This window comes from Salmo salar, chromosome 12, assembly GCF_965601325.2.
Source record: "Salmo salar chromosome 12, fSalSal1, whole genome shotgun sequence".
NCBI classification, from domain to species: Eukaryota; Metazoa; Chordata; class Actinopteri; order Salmoniformes; family Salmonidae; genus Salmo; species Salmo salar.
Window position 1 is genome coordinate 8,605,743 of NC_138302.1, and position 18,210 is coordinate 8,623,952.

An 18,210-nucleotide genomic window follows, 5' to 3' on the forward strand; every position below is an offset into this window, starting at 1 on the left:
ACTACTGATTTAACCAACGTGGTGGTTTGCTAGCGAACATAAAACTGAAACATTGAATCTCTTTAGACCAATCTTGTGTATTTTACTCTTAGTGTTTTGAATATAATTCTGTTTACTTATCTACTAATTCATTTAAACGTAATTTGCTTGTTAAATTAGTAAATGTGTTAAATTGATACAGCACTAGTCTAATCGACCGGAGCATGAGGTCACTAAACTAGACAGAGAAAGAAGCTCTGGTGAAAGGAGAGGAAGAAGTTTTCAGGATGAAAAAGGAGGAAGAGGAGGCTATCACATTGAAAGAAGAAGAGGATGATATTACAGTGAAAGGGGAATATGGGAAAGAGGTTGTCAAAGTGGAAGAGGGGGTAGAAGCTTTCAGAATCAAAAAGGAGGAAGATGCCATGACATTGAAAGAAGAGAATGTAGTGAAAGAAGAGGAAGAACTTTTTAGAGCAAAAGAGGAAGAGGAGGCTATCTCAATTAAAGAGGAGGAAGACGTTTTGGAAGTGAAAAAGGAGGAGGCTGAAGATCAGATTACTACCAGTGAGTACTGTGTTAAAAACAGGGGCACTATGCAGTTCTTAAAATAATGTGTTGTTTTAAAGGGGCATTCTACTTCAGTTCTACACTGTCGGAATTGTTTAAGGGCCAATCTGCCATTGGTACATGTGTTTTTGGGACTTTGAGAATTCAATACATCGTTCTCCATGTGGTCTACATTAAAGTTCACCTCTTCTAGTATAACAGGCTTTTAAAATTGGTAATAATTTCTACTTAAAATATCAAAGGGACGTAAAAGGTACCTATTTTGTGGAAATGACCCTTTTACATTTGCAACGCAAACAATATTTTACAAAATCATGATGAAAGTGGCTATTTCAGACATATTCATGCCTCTTGATTTCAATAGAGTTTACCGTCTGTGTGCTGTTCTCGTTCACACAGGAGAGAGACATTACTTTCGTGGATCCTTTGGGGAGCCTCAACAACATCCTGATGCTGACGAGACAGAGAAGAGTCTCTCCAGATCAGAACACCAGATGGTACAGCTTGGTCTGGTCTAGCATACAGCTTGCTCTATCGGGGGCTGGGTTTCTGTAAAGCACTTTATGACAACAGTGACATCAGCATCCATAATGATATGTGTCCCCTCTTTATGGTTACCAGGACAACGCTAGCCCTTCCACCCTCTCGGAGTCCCCGTGTTGTGCCTCTCCCGGTAGCGCCTTACTGCTGGGTATGAAGAGGTTGTCTGTGCTGCTGGTGGACTGCAGGAAAACAACGGGGCTGAGTGGAACTGTGAGAGGAGGAGAAGAGAAGAAAGGATCAGATTTGACTCATCAAAGTAAGTGCTGTAGTTTAGTTTGAACAAATAAAATAGATCTGCCCACTGGTATCTGTTACCAGGACAACCAGCAGAGTTCTGTTAGTTGACATGAAGATAGACTGATGGATATGGATGTTATGAATATCATAACACTGAAAAAGGATTCTGCCAATGAAAAGAGAGAAACCAATAGACCATATAAAACCTTGATGAAAGTTAGCTTTAGAGAGAAAGTTTCAAGATGATCCAATGTAAGGTGCATGTTTTACAAAAACTTGCCCTAAAAATATTATGGATGTTACATTGCCTGTCCCAGTCAACACCCCTATCTTTACAAGACTCTAGAACTAAACTCCAGACACTTCAATGTGGTCTGTATTGCTTCATTAACATCTGATCTGCAGATATATTATTCTACACTACTGGTCAAAAGTTCTAGAACACCTACTCATTCAAGGGTTTTTCTTAAATTGTACTATTTTCTGCATTGCAGAATAATAGTGAAGACATCAAAACTATGAAATACCACATATGGAATCATGTAGTCACCAAAAAAGTATTAAATAAATCAAAATATATTTGAGATTCTTCAAAGTAGCCACCCTTTGCCTTGATGACAGCTTTGCACGCTCTTGGCATTCTCTCAACCAGCTTCATGAGGTAGTCAGCTGGAATACATTTCAATTAATAGGTGTACCTTGTTAGAAGTTAATTTGTGGAATTTATTTCCTCAATGCTTTTGAGCCAGTCAGTTGTTGTTACAAGGTAGGGGTGGTATACAGAAGATAGCCCTATTTGGTAAAATACCAAGTCCATATTATGGCAAGAACAGCTCAAATAAGCAAAGAGAAATGACAGTCCATCATTTCCTTTAAGATATGAAGGTCAGTCAATCAGGAAAATTTCAAGGACTTTGAAAGTTTCTTCAAGTGCAGTCGCAACAACCATCAAGCACTGTGATGAAACTGGCTTTCATGAGGACCACCACAGGAAAGGAAGACCCAGAGTTACTTCTGATGCAGATGATAAGTTCATTAGAGTTACCAGCCTCAGAAATTGCTACCCAAATACATTTTTCAGAGTTTGTTAGGTTCTTATTTTTCAGAGTAAATAACCCACGGACACCAGAGAAGCTTTTACCCAAGTTTAATTCTTCCCAAAGGTTCTGTACAGCTGTAATCAGACAACTCAACATTTGTCCCACTCAGATATATATATCCCACTTAAGAGGCCCCTCCTTCTCTCCAATCCTTCTTATGGTTTAACAGGAAAATAGTTAAAAGGATAGCAGGATGCCAAACCTTTATTACCCCCGTAAGGGGATCTGACCTCACCCCTGATTTCCTGACCTCAACCCCTCCTTCACCTAATCCACAGATATCCATCTATCTTCCCCATATCAACATGTCACTCTCCTCCATCAAACACATTCCAAAGCCTTCTGGCTTTCCACAGAGAACCCTTCACTTTCTCCTTTGATTCTATGCTTCTTTTCTATCATTTATTTAATATCTCAATGTTCAAAATGTCAAACACAACAGTCCCTCCTCTTGAACAATAGCATCCTAATGTTCAATTCATATAAACTTGGAAGTTACTAATAAATGTATAAACACTGATATTAAAACATGAATTTAAAAAAACTAACAAATGATTATAAAACTTGAAATAAACAAACAAATGAACAGACAGTCACCGCGAGGTGTACAAATTCAGAGACGTATGGCCTCCGAACTATGATCACACAACAAAATGCCTTTCCCATGTATCATCACACAACAAAATGCCTGATAAGCATGACACCTGAATTGCAAGTGTGTATCCATAATCCACGTTCCATCCTCTTTAGGTAACTCAGCACTGTATCTGCTTTCACATCAATGCCTTCAACATTTTGTTCACAGTACAATTACCCCTCTATCCTCTATCATATGATGCATTAACCAAGAAAGCAGCTAAACCCCATACCAACTATGATGTTTATGTTTGTTCCCAGACCCAACCCATCTATCTCTTGCAGTGGACTCTAGTCTCTCTCTCGGTCCGCTTCCTCTGTCATGGTGTCTTCACTCGCCCATTATGCAGCTGGACCTCACTTCACGTGAGAACTATGCACCCCCCAAGGAAAGACATGACGATCTTAACCCCTGCAGGTACTGTACAGAGTAGTGTGTCTCTCAAACCAACGCTGTTCCAACACCCCCGCCTGGTGTCTCTTGATGAACACTCAATCTCCAGAATTCAGCCCGTGTCCTTGGTTATATCTCTGCTTTCACCTGAGGATATACACACTGCAACACATCTGTCATTTCCTGACAACATCATTTGTGACATTTGAATAACCGCATCCCCTGTCCTCCCATCGGTCCCCCAGTTACCAGTAACCAGTCCATGTGACATGCCAGGAGTCGTCATATACTGATACCCCAACAATGCTACTAAAGTAACCATTGCTACTTCCAACATGGCCCATGTCTATAGTCTCACCATACCCCTCATTGTTGCTGTAGTCCATTTCCATGCAGTCACTATAGCCTCCTGCGCTACTACTCCTGCTCCTTCTGTTACTGTCCCTACAACGCCTGCCGTGAGAATAGCTATTGCTGGGAATTTGTCTCCTGCTCTACTATTGTCTTCGTGCTTTACTGATAAGTCTAGGACTGAACCTTTTTTTCTTCTTTTATTTTATTTAACCTTTATTTAACCAGGTAGGCAAGTTGAGAACAAGTTCTCATTTACAACTGCGACCTGGCCAAGATAAAGCAAAGCAGTGTGACACAGACAGCAACACAGAGTTACACATGGAGTAAACAATAAACAAGCCAATAACACAATAAACAAGTCAATGAAACAGTAGAAAAAAGAAAGTCTATATACAGTGTGTACAAAAGGCATGAGGAGGTAGGCAATAAATAGGCCATAGGAGCAAATAATTACAATTTAGCAGATTAACACTGGAGTGATAAATGAGCATATGATGATGTGCATGTAGAGATACAGGTGTGCAAAAGAGCAGAAAAGTAAATGAAATAAAAACAGTAAGGGGATGAGGTAGGTAGATAGGGTGGGCAATGTACAGATGGACTATGTACAGCTGCAGCGATCGGTTAGCAGCTCAGATAGCTGATGTTTAAAGTTGGTGAGGGAAATAAAAGTCTCCAACTTCAGCGATTTTTGCAATTCAATCCAGTCACTGGCAGCAGAGAACTGGAATGAAAGGTGGCCAAATGAGGTGTTGGCTTTGGGGATGATCAGTGAGATATACCTGCTGGAACATGTGCTACGGGTGAGTGTTGTTATCGTGACCAGTGAACTGAGATAAGGTGGAGCTTTACCAAGCATAGACTTATAGATGACCTGGAGCCAGTGGGTCTGGCGACGAATATGTAGCGAGGGCCAGCCGACTAGAGCATACAGGTCGTAGTGGTGGGTGGTATAAGTTGATTTGGTAACAAAACGGATGGCACTGTGATAGACTGCATCCAGTTTGCTGAGTAGAGTATTGGAAGCTATTTTGTAGATGACATCGCCGAAGTCTAGGATCGGTAGGATAGTCAGTTTTACTAGGGAAGTTTGGCGGCGTGAGTGCAGGAGGCTTTGTTGCGAAAGAGAAAGCCGATTCTAAATTTGATTTTGGATTGGAGATGTTTAATATGAGTCTGGAAGGAGAGTTTACAGTCTAACCAGAAACCTAGGTATTTGTGGTGGTCCACATATTCTAGGTCGGAACCGCCCAGGGTGGTGATGCTAGTCGGGCGGGCGGGTGCGGGCAGCGAATGGTTGAAAAGCATGCATTTGGTTTTACTAGTGTTTAAGAGCAGTTGGAGGCCACGGAAGGAGTGTTGTATGGCATTGAAGCTCGTTTGGAGGTTAGTTAGCACAGTGTCCAAGGAAGGGCCAGAAGTATACAGAATGGTGTCGTCTGCGTAGAGGTGGATCAGGGAATCGCCCATTGACATCATTGATATATACAGAGAAAAGAGTCAGCCTGAGAATTGAACCCTGTGGTACCCCCATAGACTGCCAGAGGTCCGGATAACATGCCCTCCGATTTGACACACTGAACTCTGTCTGAGAAGTAGTTGCTGAACCAGGCGAGGCAGTCGTTAGAAAAACCAAGGCTATTGAGTCTGCCGATAAGAATACGGTGATTGACAGTCGAAAGCCTTGGCCAGGTCGATGAAGACGGCTGCACAGCACTGTCTTTTATCAATGGCGGTTATGATATAATTTAGTACCTTGAGCATGGCTGAGGTGCACCCGTGACCGGCTCGGAAACCGGATTGCACAGCGGAGAAGGTACAGTGGGATTCGAAATGGTCGGTGATCTGTTTATTAACTTGGCTTTTGAAGACTTTGGATAGGCAGGGCAGGATGGAAATAGGTCTGTAACAGATTGGGTCTAAGGTGTCACCCCCTTTGAAGAGGGGGATGACCGCGGCAGCTTTCCAATCTTTAGGGATCTCGGATGATACGAAAGAGAGGTTGAACAGACTGGTAATAGGGGTTGCAACAATGGCAGAGGATAGTTTTAGAAAGAGAGGGTCCAGATTGTCTAACCCAGCTGATTTGTACAGGTCCAGGTTTTGCAGCTCTTTCAGAACATCTGCTATCTGGATTTGGGTGAAGGAGAAGCTGGGGAGGCTTGGGCGAGTAGCTGCGGGGGGGCGGAGCTGTTGGCCAGTGTTGGAGTAGCCAGGAGGAAGGCATAGCCAGCCATTAGAAATGCTTATTGACATTTTCGATTATCATGGATTTATCGGTGGTGACCGTGTTACCTAGCCTCAGTGCAGTGGGCAGCTGGGAGGAGGTGCTCTTGTTCTCCATGGACTTTAGTGTCCCAAAACGTTTTGGAGTTAGAGCTACAGGATGCAAATTTCTGCTTGAAAAAGCTAGCCTTTGCTTTCCTGACTGACTGCGTGTATTGGTTCCTGACTTCCCTGAACAGTTGCATATCACGGGAACTATTCGATGCTATTGCAGTCCGCCACAGGATGTTTTTGTGCTGGTCAAGGGCAGTCAGGTCTGGAGTGAACCAAGGGCTATATCTGTTCTTAGTTCTGCATTTTTTGAACGGGGCATGCTTATCTAAGATGGTGAGGAAATTACTTTTAAAGAATGACCAGGCATCCTCGACTGACGGGATGAGGTCAATATCCTTCCAGGATACCCGGGCCAGGTCGATTAGAAAGGCCTGCTCGCAGAACTGTTTTAGGGAGCGTTTGACAGTGATGAGGGGTGGTCGGATACAGGCAATGAGGCAGTGATCGCTGAGATCCTGATTGAAAACAGGGGAGGTGTATTTGGAGGGCAAGTTGGTCAGGATAACGTCTATGAGGGTTCCCATGTTTACGGATTTGGGGTTGTACCTGGTGGGTTCCTTGATGATTTGTGTGAGATTGAGGGCATCAAGCTTAAATTGTAGGACTGCCGGGGTGTTAAGCATATCCCAGTTTAGGTCACCTAACAGAACGAATTCTGAGGCTAGATGGGGGGCGATCAATTCACAAATGGTGTCCAGGGCACAGCTGGGAGCGGAGGGGGGTCGATAGCAGGCGGCAACAGTGAGAGACTTATTTCTGGAGAGATTCATTTTTAAAATTAGATTTTCGAACTGTTTGGGTATAGACCTGGAAAGTATGACAGAACTTTGCAGGCTATCTCTGCAGTAGATTGCATCTCCTCCCCCTTTGGCAGTTCTATCTTGACGAAAAATGTTGTAGTTGGGTATGGAAATCTCAGAATTTTTGGTGGCCTTCCTAAGCCAGGATTCAGACACGATTCCTAAGCCTTTCAGATACCCCCTACCTGTTTCCCAGTTTATCCCTTGGTCTCTAGCCTCCAACATCTCCAATGACCTCCTGTATTCTGCTACAGTTGGTACCTGCGGATAATACATCCCTGTGCTCAAGTTAGGTACACATCTCTCACCCCAATGCTGATATACCCCCCCCCACCCGTTTGTAAGCACCCTTGTTACAGTGTATACTTTGGGCACCAATGGTTGTTAAGCAGCCACTTTCTGACACTCCCATTTTACCATGGTTCAGTCCCAATCTACTGGGAGGTATGTCAAGTGTTTTACTAGTTGTCAGAAATGGGGGAGAGATTAGTGGCGTTGGAAGAGTATCCAACCGTACAAAACTCTGAGTCACGTTTCATAATCACACTCTGCAGGAGATGTGATGCTATTATCACAGCAAACCTCCCTTCTGGCGATGTGGCCTCCTCTATACAGGGATTGGTTGCTATTCTTTCAAGTGTTATGCCTTCTGTGACAAACTCATTACTGAAAGTTGACAACAGTGTCTGAAATGACAACACTCTCTTCTACTCTCACCATGAGCTGGGTAGGTGTAATGTTCAATTAAATCCCCATATTGTGTACAGTTAGCTGCTCTCCTTCTATGAGCTATCTCCTGTAACAATATACAGTCTCTGGGAATGATACTCCTCTATCATTACATCTAACCCATAACACACTATACTCCTAACGCATTTTCTACAGTTATAAACATACCTTCTCAAATCAGTTAGTCAATACACATCATTCCCTCCTCTGGAACAATGAACAGCCTCATGTTCCACGAAACCGAAAAAAATATTGACTTGAAAAGAGAAACAAAGTACATGTTTAATAACTTAGCACCACTCATTGATGCTATGTAACATAAAAACTCTTAATACAGGGTAAAACCAAAAACCCTTTAATGGTTGTCCCACGCTATCATCCAGTGAAACTCCCACACAAACCACCTCCCCTCACGATGACACTTGGAGATAAGTTTCTGGAAACTCTCTCGGCCGCATAAATGTTAGCAGCGTATCCACCCCTCATCGTGCTTAAGCAATTCTCTCTCGCTGTATCCCAATCACAACGACAACATTTTATAAATTATCCAACCCAAATTTAGAATGACTGACCTCAGTGCTTATTTTGAGACTATGGCTCAAATTCCAGTTTTATCAACTTAGCACAGATCATCCCTGTTAGAACATACATTTATAAACAACCGTTTATTGCCGGTCATAACTCTTCTCATTACAGCCCCCCTTTGTCCCTGTTTTCCTGTCATGAGTGGCCTGGTGAAGAAAGAACTGTATCTCAATGCATGTTAGTTTAAATAGTTAGCAGGGCGTATATCACCACCCCCCTGTTCCTTCACCACCCCCCTGTCTTCCTTCACCACCCCCTGTCTTCCTTCACCACCCCCCTGTTCCTTCACCACCCCCCTGTTCCTTCACCATCCCCCCTGTTCCTTCACCATCCCCCCTGTCTTCCTTCACCACCCCCCCTGTTCCTTCACCACCCCCCCTGTTCCTTCACCACCCCCCTGTTCCTTCACCATCCCCCCTGTCCTTCACCACCCCCCTGTCTTCCTTCACCACCCCCCCTGTCCTTCACCACCCCCCTGTTCCTTCACCACCCCCCTGTTCCTTCACCACCCCCCTGGCCTTCACCACCCCCCCTGTTCCTTCACCCACCCCCCCTGTTCCTTCACCCCCCCCCCCTCCTTCACCCCCCCCTGTTCCTTCACCCGGCACTTATCATTCTAGGGTGTCTTCTTCAAATATAGTTTACAGTTCATTTTCCCAACGTCAAATGTAACTTTTTCCTGTCACATTTCATGGCCCATGATAATGTCCCGATTTGAATATCCAAGTAGACACTTCCGTTTCTCCCACGTACACAAGTCTCTCACCTGAGCTTGTTCTCTCTCTCCACGCTCACTCCACACGCGCTCTCAGCACCCCAGCCCTGGTTTATGGCTCGGACTCAGATAGGAGTGGTCACTGTCTCTCTCATTGCACGCCTTTTGTCGCTCTTTCTTCAGCCAGTTAGGGAGGGTAAAGATGGGAAAAAGATGCAAACTCTTGTATAGCTGCATTTCCTGCTGATGCACTAGGTTCCAGTATCACCTTACACTCATTCTTCCAATGGCCGATAGTCCCAGATCTAAAACAGGAAGCCCTCTCCTTACACTTTGATGTTTGTTCGCTACGTTTCTTAGTTTTATTCTGGCCATTGAAACCATAGTTAGTGATTTTCTCTATGGTCCTATTAACCCCTCGCACGTCTGCGAGGTGAGCGGAGTCATATTCCACCCTCAAAACATCGTCTTGAATTAAATCTACTACCCCCGCAATTATCGTTTAGATCACAGGGTTCAACCCCGTCATTAAAGCAGAAGCGCAAATCCACTCCCGTTCTCAGTCCTTCTGTATTAGTGTACTGGTGTTACACTTTCTGGGGTTATCGTTATGCATTTTCTGTTGATAGAATGCTGACATCAAAACACTGGTATATTGAGCTTTTGATTCTGGTTTTATGTCCTTGTGCCAAGTCATAATTGCTTCCCTGAATTCTTTATTTGATTTGAGTTCTCCGTCAGCAGGAAAATGTTGTCCTATTTTATCCAATTCGTACAATTTTTCCCATATTCCAGCCGAATTTGTAGAATGCTTATGCGCTTCTTTTAGCGCCTCCATGGCTTTGTTAAATTCCGCTATCTCTATATTACAGGGAGAAACGAGTCCGTTTGTCGCCATATCAATAGTTATTATTCCCTAAACACTCCCGACGGTGTTCAGGGTATTTTAGATTTCTTCACTCCTATCTATAATACACACCTTCTATTAACTATTTTCTATGATAGCACTACACACTTCCCAAGTTATTATTTAATTGGACACGGCACTTAATACTTTGTATTAGAACCGATAACATAGCGTCTGCGAATCCATTACTGGAGAATACGGACAGGACTTTATGTCCTATTCCAGTACTTCCTCAAATATCCCTATTAGTGATAACCCTCATCTCTCGTCGCGCCCTCTCCCCATAGGGCATAAACCAACCTCTTTTACACACTCACACCCTACGCTCTCACGTCCACTGCTACCGGGCCTGTTGCCCTTCTTACATGTCTATATACCGTTACACGATTGTTTTACCTTCCACAGGATGACCCTGTTCAGGTCTTCCCCTCTCTCTATTTACCCTCCACAGGCTTTATGCTCGGGACTTACTATATACTTATATGGCTACTACAACTAGGCTCTCAGCCCGTTATAGTTTATGCAGGGAACCAATCCCGCAGGTATTTACCCCCTAGGACTTACCCTTCAGGTTCCAACCTGCGCGGGCTTACCTTCCGGGACTCACCCTATATTAATAGTAATCACAGGTATTAACCCACTGGGATTTACTAATGACTTTATAGTACTAGCAGGAACCAACCTACTAGGGAGTTACCCCCTAGGACTTACCCTACAGGTACCAGCCTGTATGAGTTTACCTTCCGTGACTTACCATTTACTATAAAGCTACGACCGGTCGTTACACAATGGGCCTATAGAATTAAACTTTGGAATTAAACAGACACATCTCAACATCATCTGTTCAGAAGAGACTGCGTGAATCAGGCCTTCATGGTCAAATTGCTGCAAAGAAACCACTACTAAAGGACACCAATAATAAGAAGAGACTTGCTTGGGCCAAGAAACACGATCAATGGACATTAGACTGGTGGATATCTGTCCTTTGGTCTAATGAGTCCAAAGTTGAGATGTTTGGTTCCAAGCGTCATGTCTTTGTGAGACGCGGGGGAGGTGAACGGATGATCTCTGCATGTGTGGTTCCCACCGTGAAGCATGGAGGAGGAGATGTGATGGTGTGCGGGTGCTTTGCTGTTGACAGTGATTTATTTAGAATTCAAGTCACACTTAACCAGGTTGGCTACCACAGCATTCTGCAGTGATATGCCATCCCATCTGGTTTGGGCTTTGTCCCACTATCATTTGTTTTTCAACAGGACAATGACCCAACACACCTCCAGGCTGTGTAAGAGCTATTTGACCAAGAAGGAGTGTGATGGAGTGCTGCATCAGATGACCTGGCCTACACAATCCTCCGACCTCAACCAAATTGAGATGGTTTGGGATGAGTTGGATTGCAGAGTGAAGGGAAAGCAGCCAACAAGTTCTCAGCATATGTGGGTACTCCTACAAGACTGTTGTTGGAAAAGCATTCCAGGTGAAGCTGGTTGAGAGAATGGCAAGAGTGTGCAAAGCTGTCATCAAGGCAAAGTGTGGCTACTTTGAAGAATCTAATATATATTTTGATTTCTTTAACACTTGTGTTTTTTAATAGTTTTGATGTCTTCACTATTATTCTACAATGTAGAAATAGTAAAAATGAAGAAAAACCCTTGAATGAGTAGGTGAGCCCAAACTTTTGACTGGTACTGTAATTCAATTCCCTGGCAACAGCTCCAGTGGACATTCCTGCAGTCAGCATGCCAATTGCACGCTCCCTCTGAGACATCTGTGGCATTGTTGTGTGACAAAACGGCACATTTTAGAGTGGCCTTTTATTATCCCCAGCACAAGGTGCACCTGTGTAATAATCAAGCTGTTCAATCAGCTTCTTGATATGCCACACCTGTGAGGTGGATGGATTATCTTGGCAAAGAATAAATGTTCACTAACAGGGATGTAAAAATACTGCAATCTTTTTTTTCAGCTCATGAAACATCGAACACTTTACATGTTGCGTTTATATTTTTGTTTATTGTAGTTACTATCAGTTTTAGGAACAGCTACCCAAAATATTTCCTTATTTTTTACTTTACCCAAAATATGACATCAGCGATAGTCAAAATGTTGAAAATCTGTGAACGTCTAAATAAGAAATTGGGCCATTTAAACAGCATGTGTCGAACCCTTTCGACAACGGGGAGATTTTACTGATGTGCTTTCTGTCTTCGACGTAAAAACAATTTTTGGACTTCCACTTGAAATTACTTATTTACTTATTTTATGGTTAACTTTTTAGGGTATAGGGGGCAGTATTTTCATTTTGGATGAAAGCGTGCCCAGAGTAAACTGCCTAATACTCGGGCCCAGAGTCAAATATTTGCATGTTATTAGTAGATTTGGATAGAAAACACTCAGAAGTTTCTAAAACTGTTTGAATGATGTCTGTGAGTATAACAAAACATATGGCAGGAAAAAACCTGAGAGAAATCCAACCAGGAAGTGGGAAATCTGATGCTTGTAGTCTTTTCAAGTCATTGCCTTTCTAACACACAGTGACTTAGGGTTCATTTTGCACTTCCTAAGGCTTCCACTAGATGTCAACAGTTTTTAGAACCTTGTTTCAGGCTTTTGCAGGGAACAGAGAGCAAACAAGAAGGCCGGGAAGTCGGTGACTCAGAAAATGACATGAGTTCATTGGCGCGCATTCACGTGAGCAGGTAGCTGTGTTCCATAACGTTTTTCAAGACATTGGAATCGTCCAGTTGGAATATTATTTACGTTTTATGTAAAAAGGCCCTAAAGATTGATGCTATACAACGTTTGACATGTTTCTACGAACGTAAATAGAACTTTTTTTGACTTTTCATCGTGAAATTTTGGGCGTGCTTCCTACATTTGGAGTAGCTTACTGAACGCGCAAACAACAAGGAGGTATTTGGACATAAATTATGGACTTTATCGAACAAAACAACATTTATTGTGGACCTGGGATTCCTCGAAGTGCCTTCTGATGAAGATCATCAAAGGTAAGTGAATATTTATAATGCTATTTTTGATTTTAGATGACTCCAAAATGGCAGGTATCTGTATTGCCTGATGTATTTTTCTGAGCGCCGGACTCAGATTATTGCAAAGTGTGCTTTCCCCGTGAAGCTTTTTTGAAATCTGTCACAGCGGTTGCAGTAAGGAGATGTTTATCTATAATTCTTTGAATAACAGTTTAATATTTTATCAACGTTTATGATGAGTATTTTTGTAAATTGTTGTGCTGATTCACCGGCAGTTTTGGAGGCAAAATATTTTCTGAACATCACACGCCAATGTAAAATGGGGTTTTTGGATATAAATATGAACTTTATCGAACAAAACATACATGTATTGTGTAACATTGAGTCCTAGGATTGTCATTTGATGAAGATCGTCAAAGGTTAGTGCTTAATTTTAGCTGTATTTCTGGTTTTTGTGACCCCTCTCCTGCTTGGAAAATGGCTGTGTGGTGTTTCTTGTTGACACTCTGTCCTAACTTCATGCTTTCGCCGTAAAGCCTTTTTGAAATCGGACAATGTGGTTGGATTAAGGAGAGGTGTATCTTTAAAATGGTGTAAAGTAGTTGTATGTTTGAGAAATTTGAATGATGAGATTTTGTTGTTTTGAATTTGCCGCCCTGATATTTCACGCTAGCGTCCCACATAGCCCATAGAAGTTAAGGAAGTGTGTATGTCGCATTCTGTATCATAAAGCTATGAAAGTTATATATTTAGAACCACCTGCTCGATTGGAATCCAGCGACGTCTGTGTCTTCAGTGTCCTAGAACTGTTTAGTTTTTTGTGTTCTGACTTGTAAACAGAATGAATAAAATAAGTAATGTAAACATATCAGTAATTACCAGGAAGCTCTACAACATTTGTTTTAAAATTACACCAAGATTGTTAACTGGCCTCCGGTTATTGAGGGATCTGATTAGGATTTACTCTCATAGCAAGGCCGTTTTATCATGTGGAGGTTTTATTCAGGTCTCTATTTAAAAACAAATCACAGTGTCTTTGGCAGGAGAAAGACCAGACTCAGAGGAACCAGAGCCAGGGACATCCAAACCAGCAAGACGACACCAGTGCTCCCAGTGTGGTAAGAGTTTTAACCAGAAAGGACACCTGAACCAACACGAGAGAATACACACAGGGGAGAAGCCTTACCACTGCTCCCAATGTGGAAAGTGTTATAACCAGTTAGGGGACCTGAAACGACATGAGGGAAGACACACAGGGGACAAGCCTTACCACTGCTCCCAGTGTGGAAAGAGTTTTACCCACTTAGGTAACCTGGGAATACACACAGGGGAGAAGCCTTACCACTGCTCAAAGTGTGGCAAGTGTTTTAACCTGTTAAGAGCCCTGAAACGCATGAGAGAATACACACAGGGGTGTTCCCATGGTAAAAAAAAGTTTTAAACAGATAAGCTACTTGAAAAAACATGAGAGAATACACACAGGGTAAAAGTCTTACAAATGCTCAGACTGTGGGAAGACATATTACTCATCACAGTCACTTAAAAGTCACGTGAGAATCCACACAGGAGAGAATAATTACTTATCCTAGTGTTTAAATTGATATTTCACATCACATTGACTTAAAATTCATCAGAGAACATACACAGTGCTCCCGTTGTCTTATATTGTTGACTGATAATGTGTTTACCTGTTTATACCATATGAAATTGAATTGTACAAAGTATACTCAAACATATATTTTTATGTTTTTATCAGAAAACATGAATTGAATATGGAGTATGTCAGTTTGAATATAAAGTAGATCAGATTCCTTCTGTTTTAAATGGTCCTTTTTTAAACTGTGTTTGTCATTCCTCCAGCACTACAGATAATCAAGTGATATTTGGACGTGATGCATTTGTTCCATTGTTTACATTTGCATTGTTGGCCCACTGATGGTTTAATGAAATGAAAATGTTCACAGACTGTAATGGAAATGTGTGTCCACATAACTGAGTATGTGACTAACCTTGTGAAACTGACCTATTATAATCTCCTGTTCCTGGGAGTATCATCCTGCGTTGCAAACTAGCTTGGACCTGTGTCCTTGTATGAATGAAGTCCCTCCCAGGAACAGGAAACTATAAAGATATGTGCTCATCACCCAATGCTTCACGAATTCAGACTGTCTCCTCTACGCTGTGTAACTCTGTTATTCTCTCTGAGCTCAGAAATAAACAATCTTGGTTTGACTTGGACTCCAGCAGATCCTTATTTTATAATATCCACCACAACTCTCCCACAGATTGCTGTTTCATCATTGTCTCAATGAAGAGTTCTTTGTTTTACTTTCCTGGGGGCATTTACAAGCCTCCCACTGGTTGAAAAACATTATGTCCATGTCATTTCAACAAAACAAATCCATGTGATGATGTTTAATTAATGTGGAAAACTGATTGGATTTGTAAAAAGCCATGATCAGGTATTTTTTCACCGAACTGGCAACCTAAATCCAATGACGTGACATTTTGTGTAGTAGTAGGACTGCGACTTCCTATCTGACTGGTAATAGGACTTCACTGCTACTTCCTATCTGACTGGTAATAGGACTTCACTGCTACTTCCTATCTGACTGGTAATAGGACTTATATTTATTCAATCAATCAATCAAATTTGTATGGCCTTTTTTTTTTTTTTACCTCAGCAGTGGTCACAAAGTGCTTTTACAGTAATCTGGCCCAGAGAAACCTTGGGCACCACTGCTCCTGCCTTTCTCCCTGTGTGATGTCATATCCTTTTCCTGTTAAGGCACCTGACCAGCTGAGTGCAGGTGGGCACTCCTGTGAACATGGGGGTGAAGATCAGACAGTGAAGAGACTCCGGGGGCAGGGATGAAGGCTGTAGGAATGAAGATATAAGATAGCATAACTTTCTGTAGGCAGTATAGCATAACTTTCTGTAGGCAGTATAGCATAACTTTCTGTAGGCAGTATAGCATAACTTTCTGTAGGCAGTATAGCATAACTTTCTGTAGGCAGTATAGCATAACTTTCTGTAGGCAGTGTAGCATAACTTTCTGTAGGCAGTATAGCCTAACTTTCTGTAGGCAGTATAGCATAACTTTCTGTAGGCAGTATAGCATAACTTTCTGTAGGCAGTATAGCATAACTTTCTGTAGGCAGTATAGCATAACTTTCTGTAGGCAGTATAGCATAACTTTCTGTAGGCAGTATAGCATAACTTTCTGTAGGCAGTATAGCATAACATTCTGTAGGCAGTATAGCATAACTTTCTGTAGGCAGTATAGCATAACTTTCTGTAGGCAGTGTAGCATAACTTTCTGTAGGCAGTGTAGCATAACTTCCTGTAGACAGTGTAGCATAACTTCCTGTAGGCAGTGTAGCATAACTTCCTGTAGGCAGTGTTTGAAAGTAGTGGAATAAATGACATGGAATTAAAAGGTGTGGTGTTTACTAATGAGTATGTACAATGTTTATTGTGTGATCAAAATCTACTATAAAAATGATAGTCGTCTTAGTTTACCATACTTAATTGCCAATCAACTATCCCAGCATGAACAGCAGCCTCAGAACAAATTCTTATTTACAATGACAGCATGGCAAAATGCCTGCTGTTGGGCAGTAAACACAGATCTGGTTATTTTGAAGATACTTTTTATGAAGTTGTTAGCAAGAATAAACAATGTAATTAACATTTTCCCAAACTAGTCAGCAGATTATTTTTTCAAGTTGTTTCTTGCGTGACGTATAATCTAGTGGACGGGACCGTTCGACACAAGGCTACTGATTCAGACAGATCAGTAGCTTGCTAGCCAACGTTCTATACTGAAAACAGGTGCATTCCGAAAGATTTTGTTGATGTGATAACAAAAATGTTATTCACTTCTGAATTCAGGATAATGCTGTTTGTTTTATTTTACTTAAATGTTATTTATGTCTCATACTATGCGAATACACTACCAAGCAATGCAAGTAGATATTTGGAATGAACCCCAAAGCAGTTTTTGATCAAGAATTTATTGAGAAAACCAGTAGTCATGATCAGACTATGCTTCCTATTCAGGCATCATATAATGCACAGCCACATGCAAATACATGAACTCCACCAACATTTTTTAAAAAACTTTAACATGACTACTGGTGATGGTTAGATTGCATTATTTTTCTTTGTACATGGTGTGCCCGCCTCCTGAGGCTGACTAGAAGTCCACTCGGAATACCTCTTCTCTACCGTCGGCGACGAGCCCTGGGGGGTACGAACAAAGGATCCAATTCTGGAAAGTCGTATTCTTGGTCGTAATGCTGGTGAGTTACCGCCGCTCTGATATCCAAATGTTATTTCCGGCTGTATTTAATAACACAACAAACATTCTGGGCTAACAGAAATAACACACACAAAACACTGCAAAGTTGCTAAGGAGCTAGAAGCAGAGTTTAGAATATGTCTCTTGGGAATATTTTAACTTGGCACATACTGTGCATTGGGAAAGTATTCAGACCCTTTGACCTTTTACCTTACAGCCTTATTCTAAAATGGATTAAATAGTTTTTTTCCCTACACACAATACCCCATAATGACAGAGCGAAAACAGGTTTGTATTTTTTTGCAATGTTGTGAACAATTATAAATGTACGCGACCCACCATTAACAGGGTCACGACCCATACTTAAGAAAGGCGGTTGTAGGGTCATACCCAAAACTCGATGCAGTAATCAAATCAAATTTCAAATCAAATCTATTTATATAGCCCTTCGTACATCAGCTGATATCTCAAAGTGCTGTACAGAAACCCAGCCTAAAACCCCAAACAGCAAGCAATGCATGTGAAAGAAGCACGGTGGCTAGGAAAAACTCCCTAGAAAGGCCAAAAACCTAGGAAGAAACCTAGAGAGGAACCAGGCTATGAGGGGTGGCCAGTCCTCTTCTGGCTGTGCAGGGTGGATATTATAACAGAACATGGTCAAGATGTTAAAATGTTCATAAATGACCAGCATGGTCAAATTAATAATAATCATAGTAGTTGTCGAGGGTGCAACAAGCACGTCCGGTGAACAGGTCAGGGTTCCATAGCCGCAGGCAGAACAGTTGAAACTGGAGCAGCAGCACGGCCAGGTGGACTGGGGACAGCAAGGAGTCATCATACCAGGTAGTCCTGAGGCATGGTCCTAGGGCTCAGGTCCTCCGAGAGAAAGACAGAAAGAGAGAATTAGAGAGAGCATATTTAAATTCACACAGGACACCGGATAAGACAAGAGAAATACTCCAGATGTAACAGACTGGCCCTAGCCCCCTGACACATAAACTACTGCAGCATAAATACTGGAGGCTGA

General features: G+C 42.1%; 1 protein-coding gene across 2 annotated transcripts; it reads left to right on the forward strand.

Moving 5' to 3' along the window:
• LOC106594372 (uncharacterized) lies at window positions 1-15,111 on the forward strand. 2 transcript variants are annotated; one of them, XM_014185760.3, is made up of 5 exons: window positions 1-546; window positions 949-1,046; window positions 1,171-1,348; window positions 3,327-3,483; window positions 13,923-14,276. In XM_014185760.3, exons 1-5 carry the CDS (start codon window positions 267-269, stop codon window positions 13,999-14,001), a joined length of 792 nt encoding a protein of 263 aa, XP_014041235.1. In that variant the 5' UTR covers window positions 1-266; the 3' UTR covers window positions 14,002-14,276. The 2 variants fall into 2 exon arrangements, with proteins under 2 accessions (XP_014041235.1, XP_014041221.1); XM_014185746.3 differs by lacking the exon at window positions 3,327-3,483 and having other exon boundaries at window positions 13,923-15,111.
• Window positions 15,112-18,210: the final 3,099 nt, after the last annotated feature.

Coding starts and splice junctions, on each gene's coding strand:
- LOC106594372 (XM_014185746.3), top strand. CDS start 267: ATGAAAAAGGAGGAAGAGGAGGCTATCACATTGAAAGAAGAAGAGGAT. Junction 547..948: donor TGAAGATCAGATTACTACCA/GTGAGTACTGTG, acceptor TCGTTCACACAG/GAGAGAGACATTACTTTCGT. Junction 1,047..1,170: donor CCAGATCAGAACACCAGATG/GTACAGCTTGGT, acceptor TATGGTTACCAG/GACAACGCTAGCCCTTCCAC.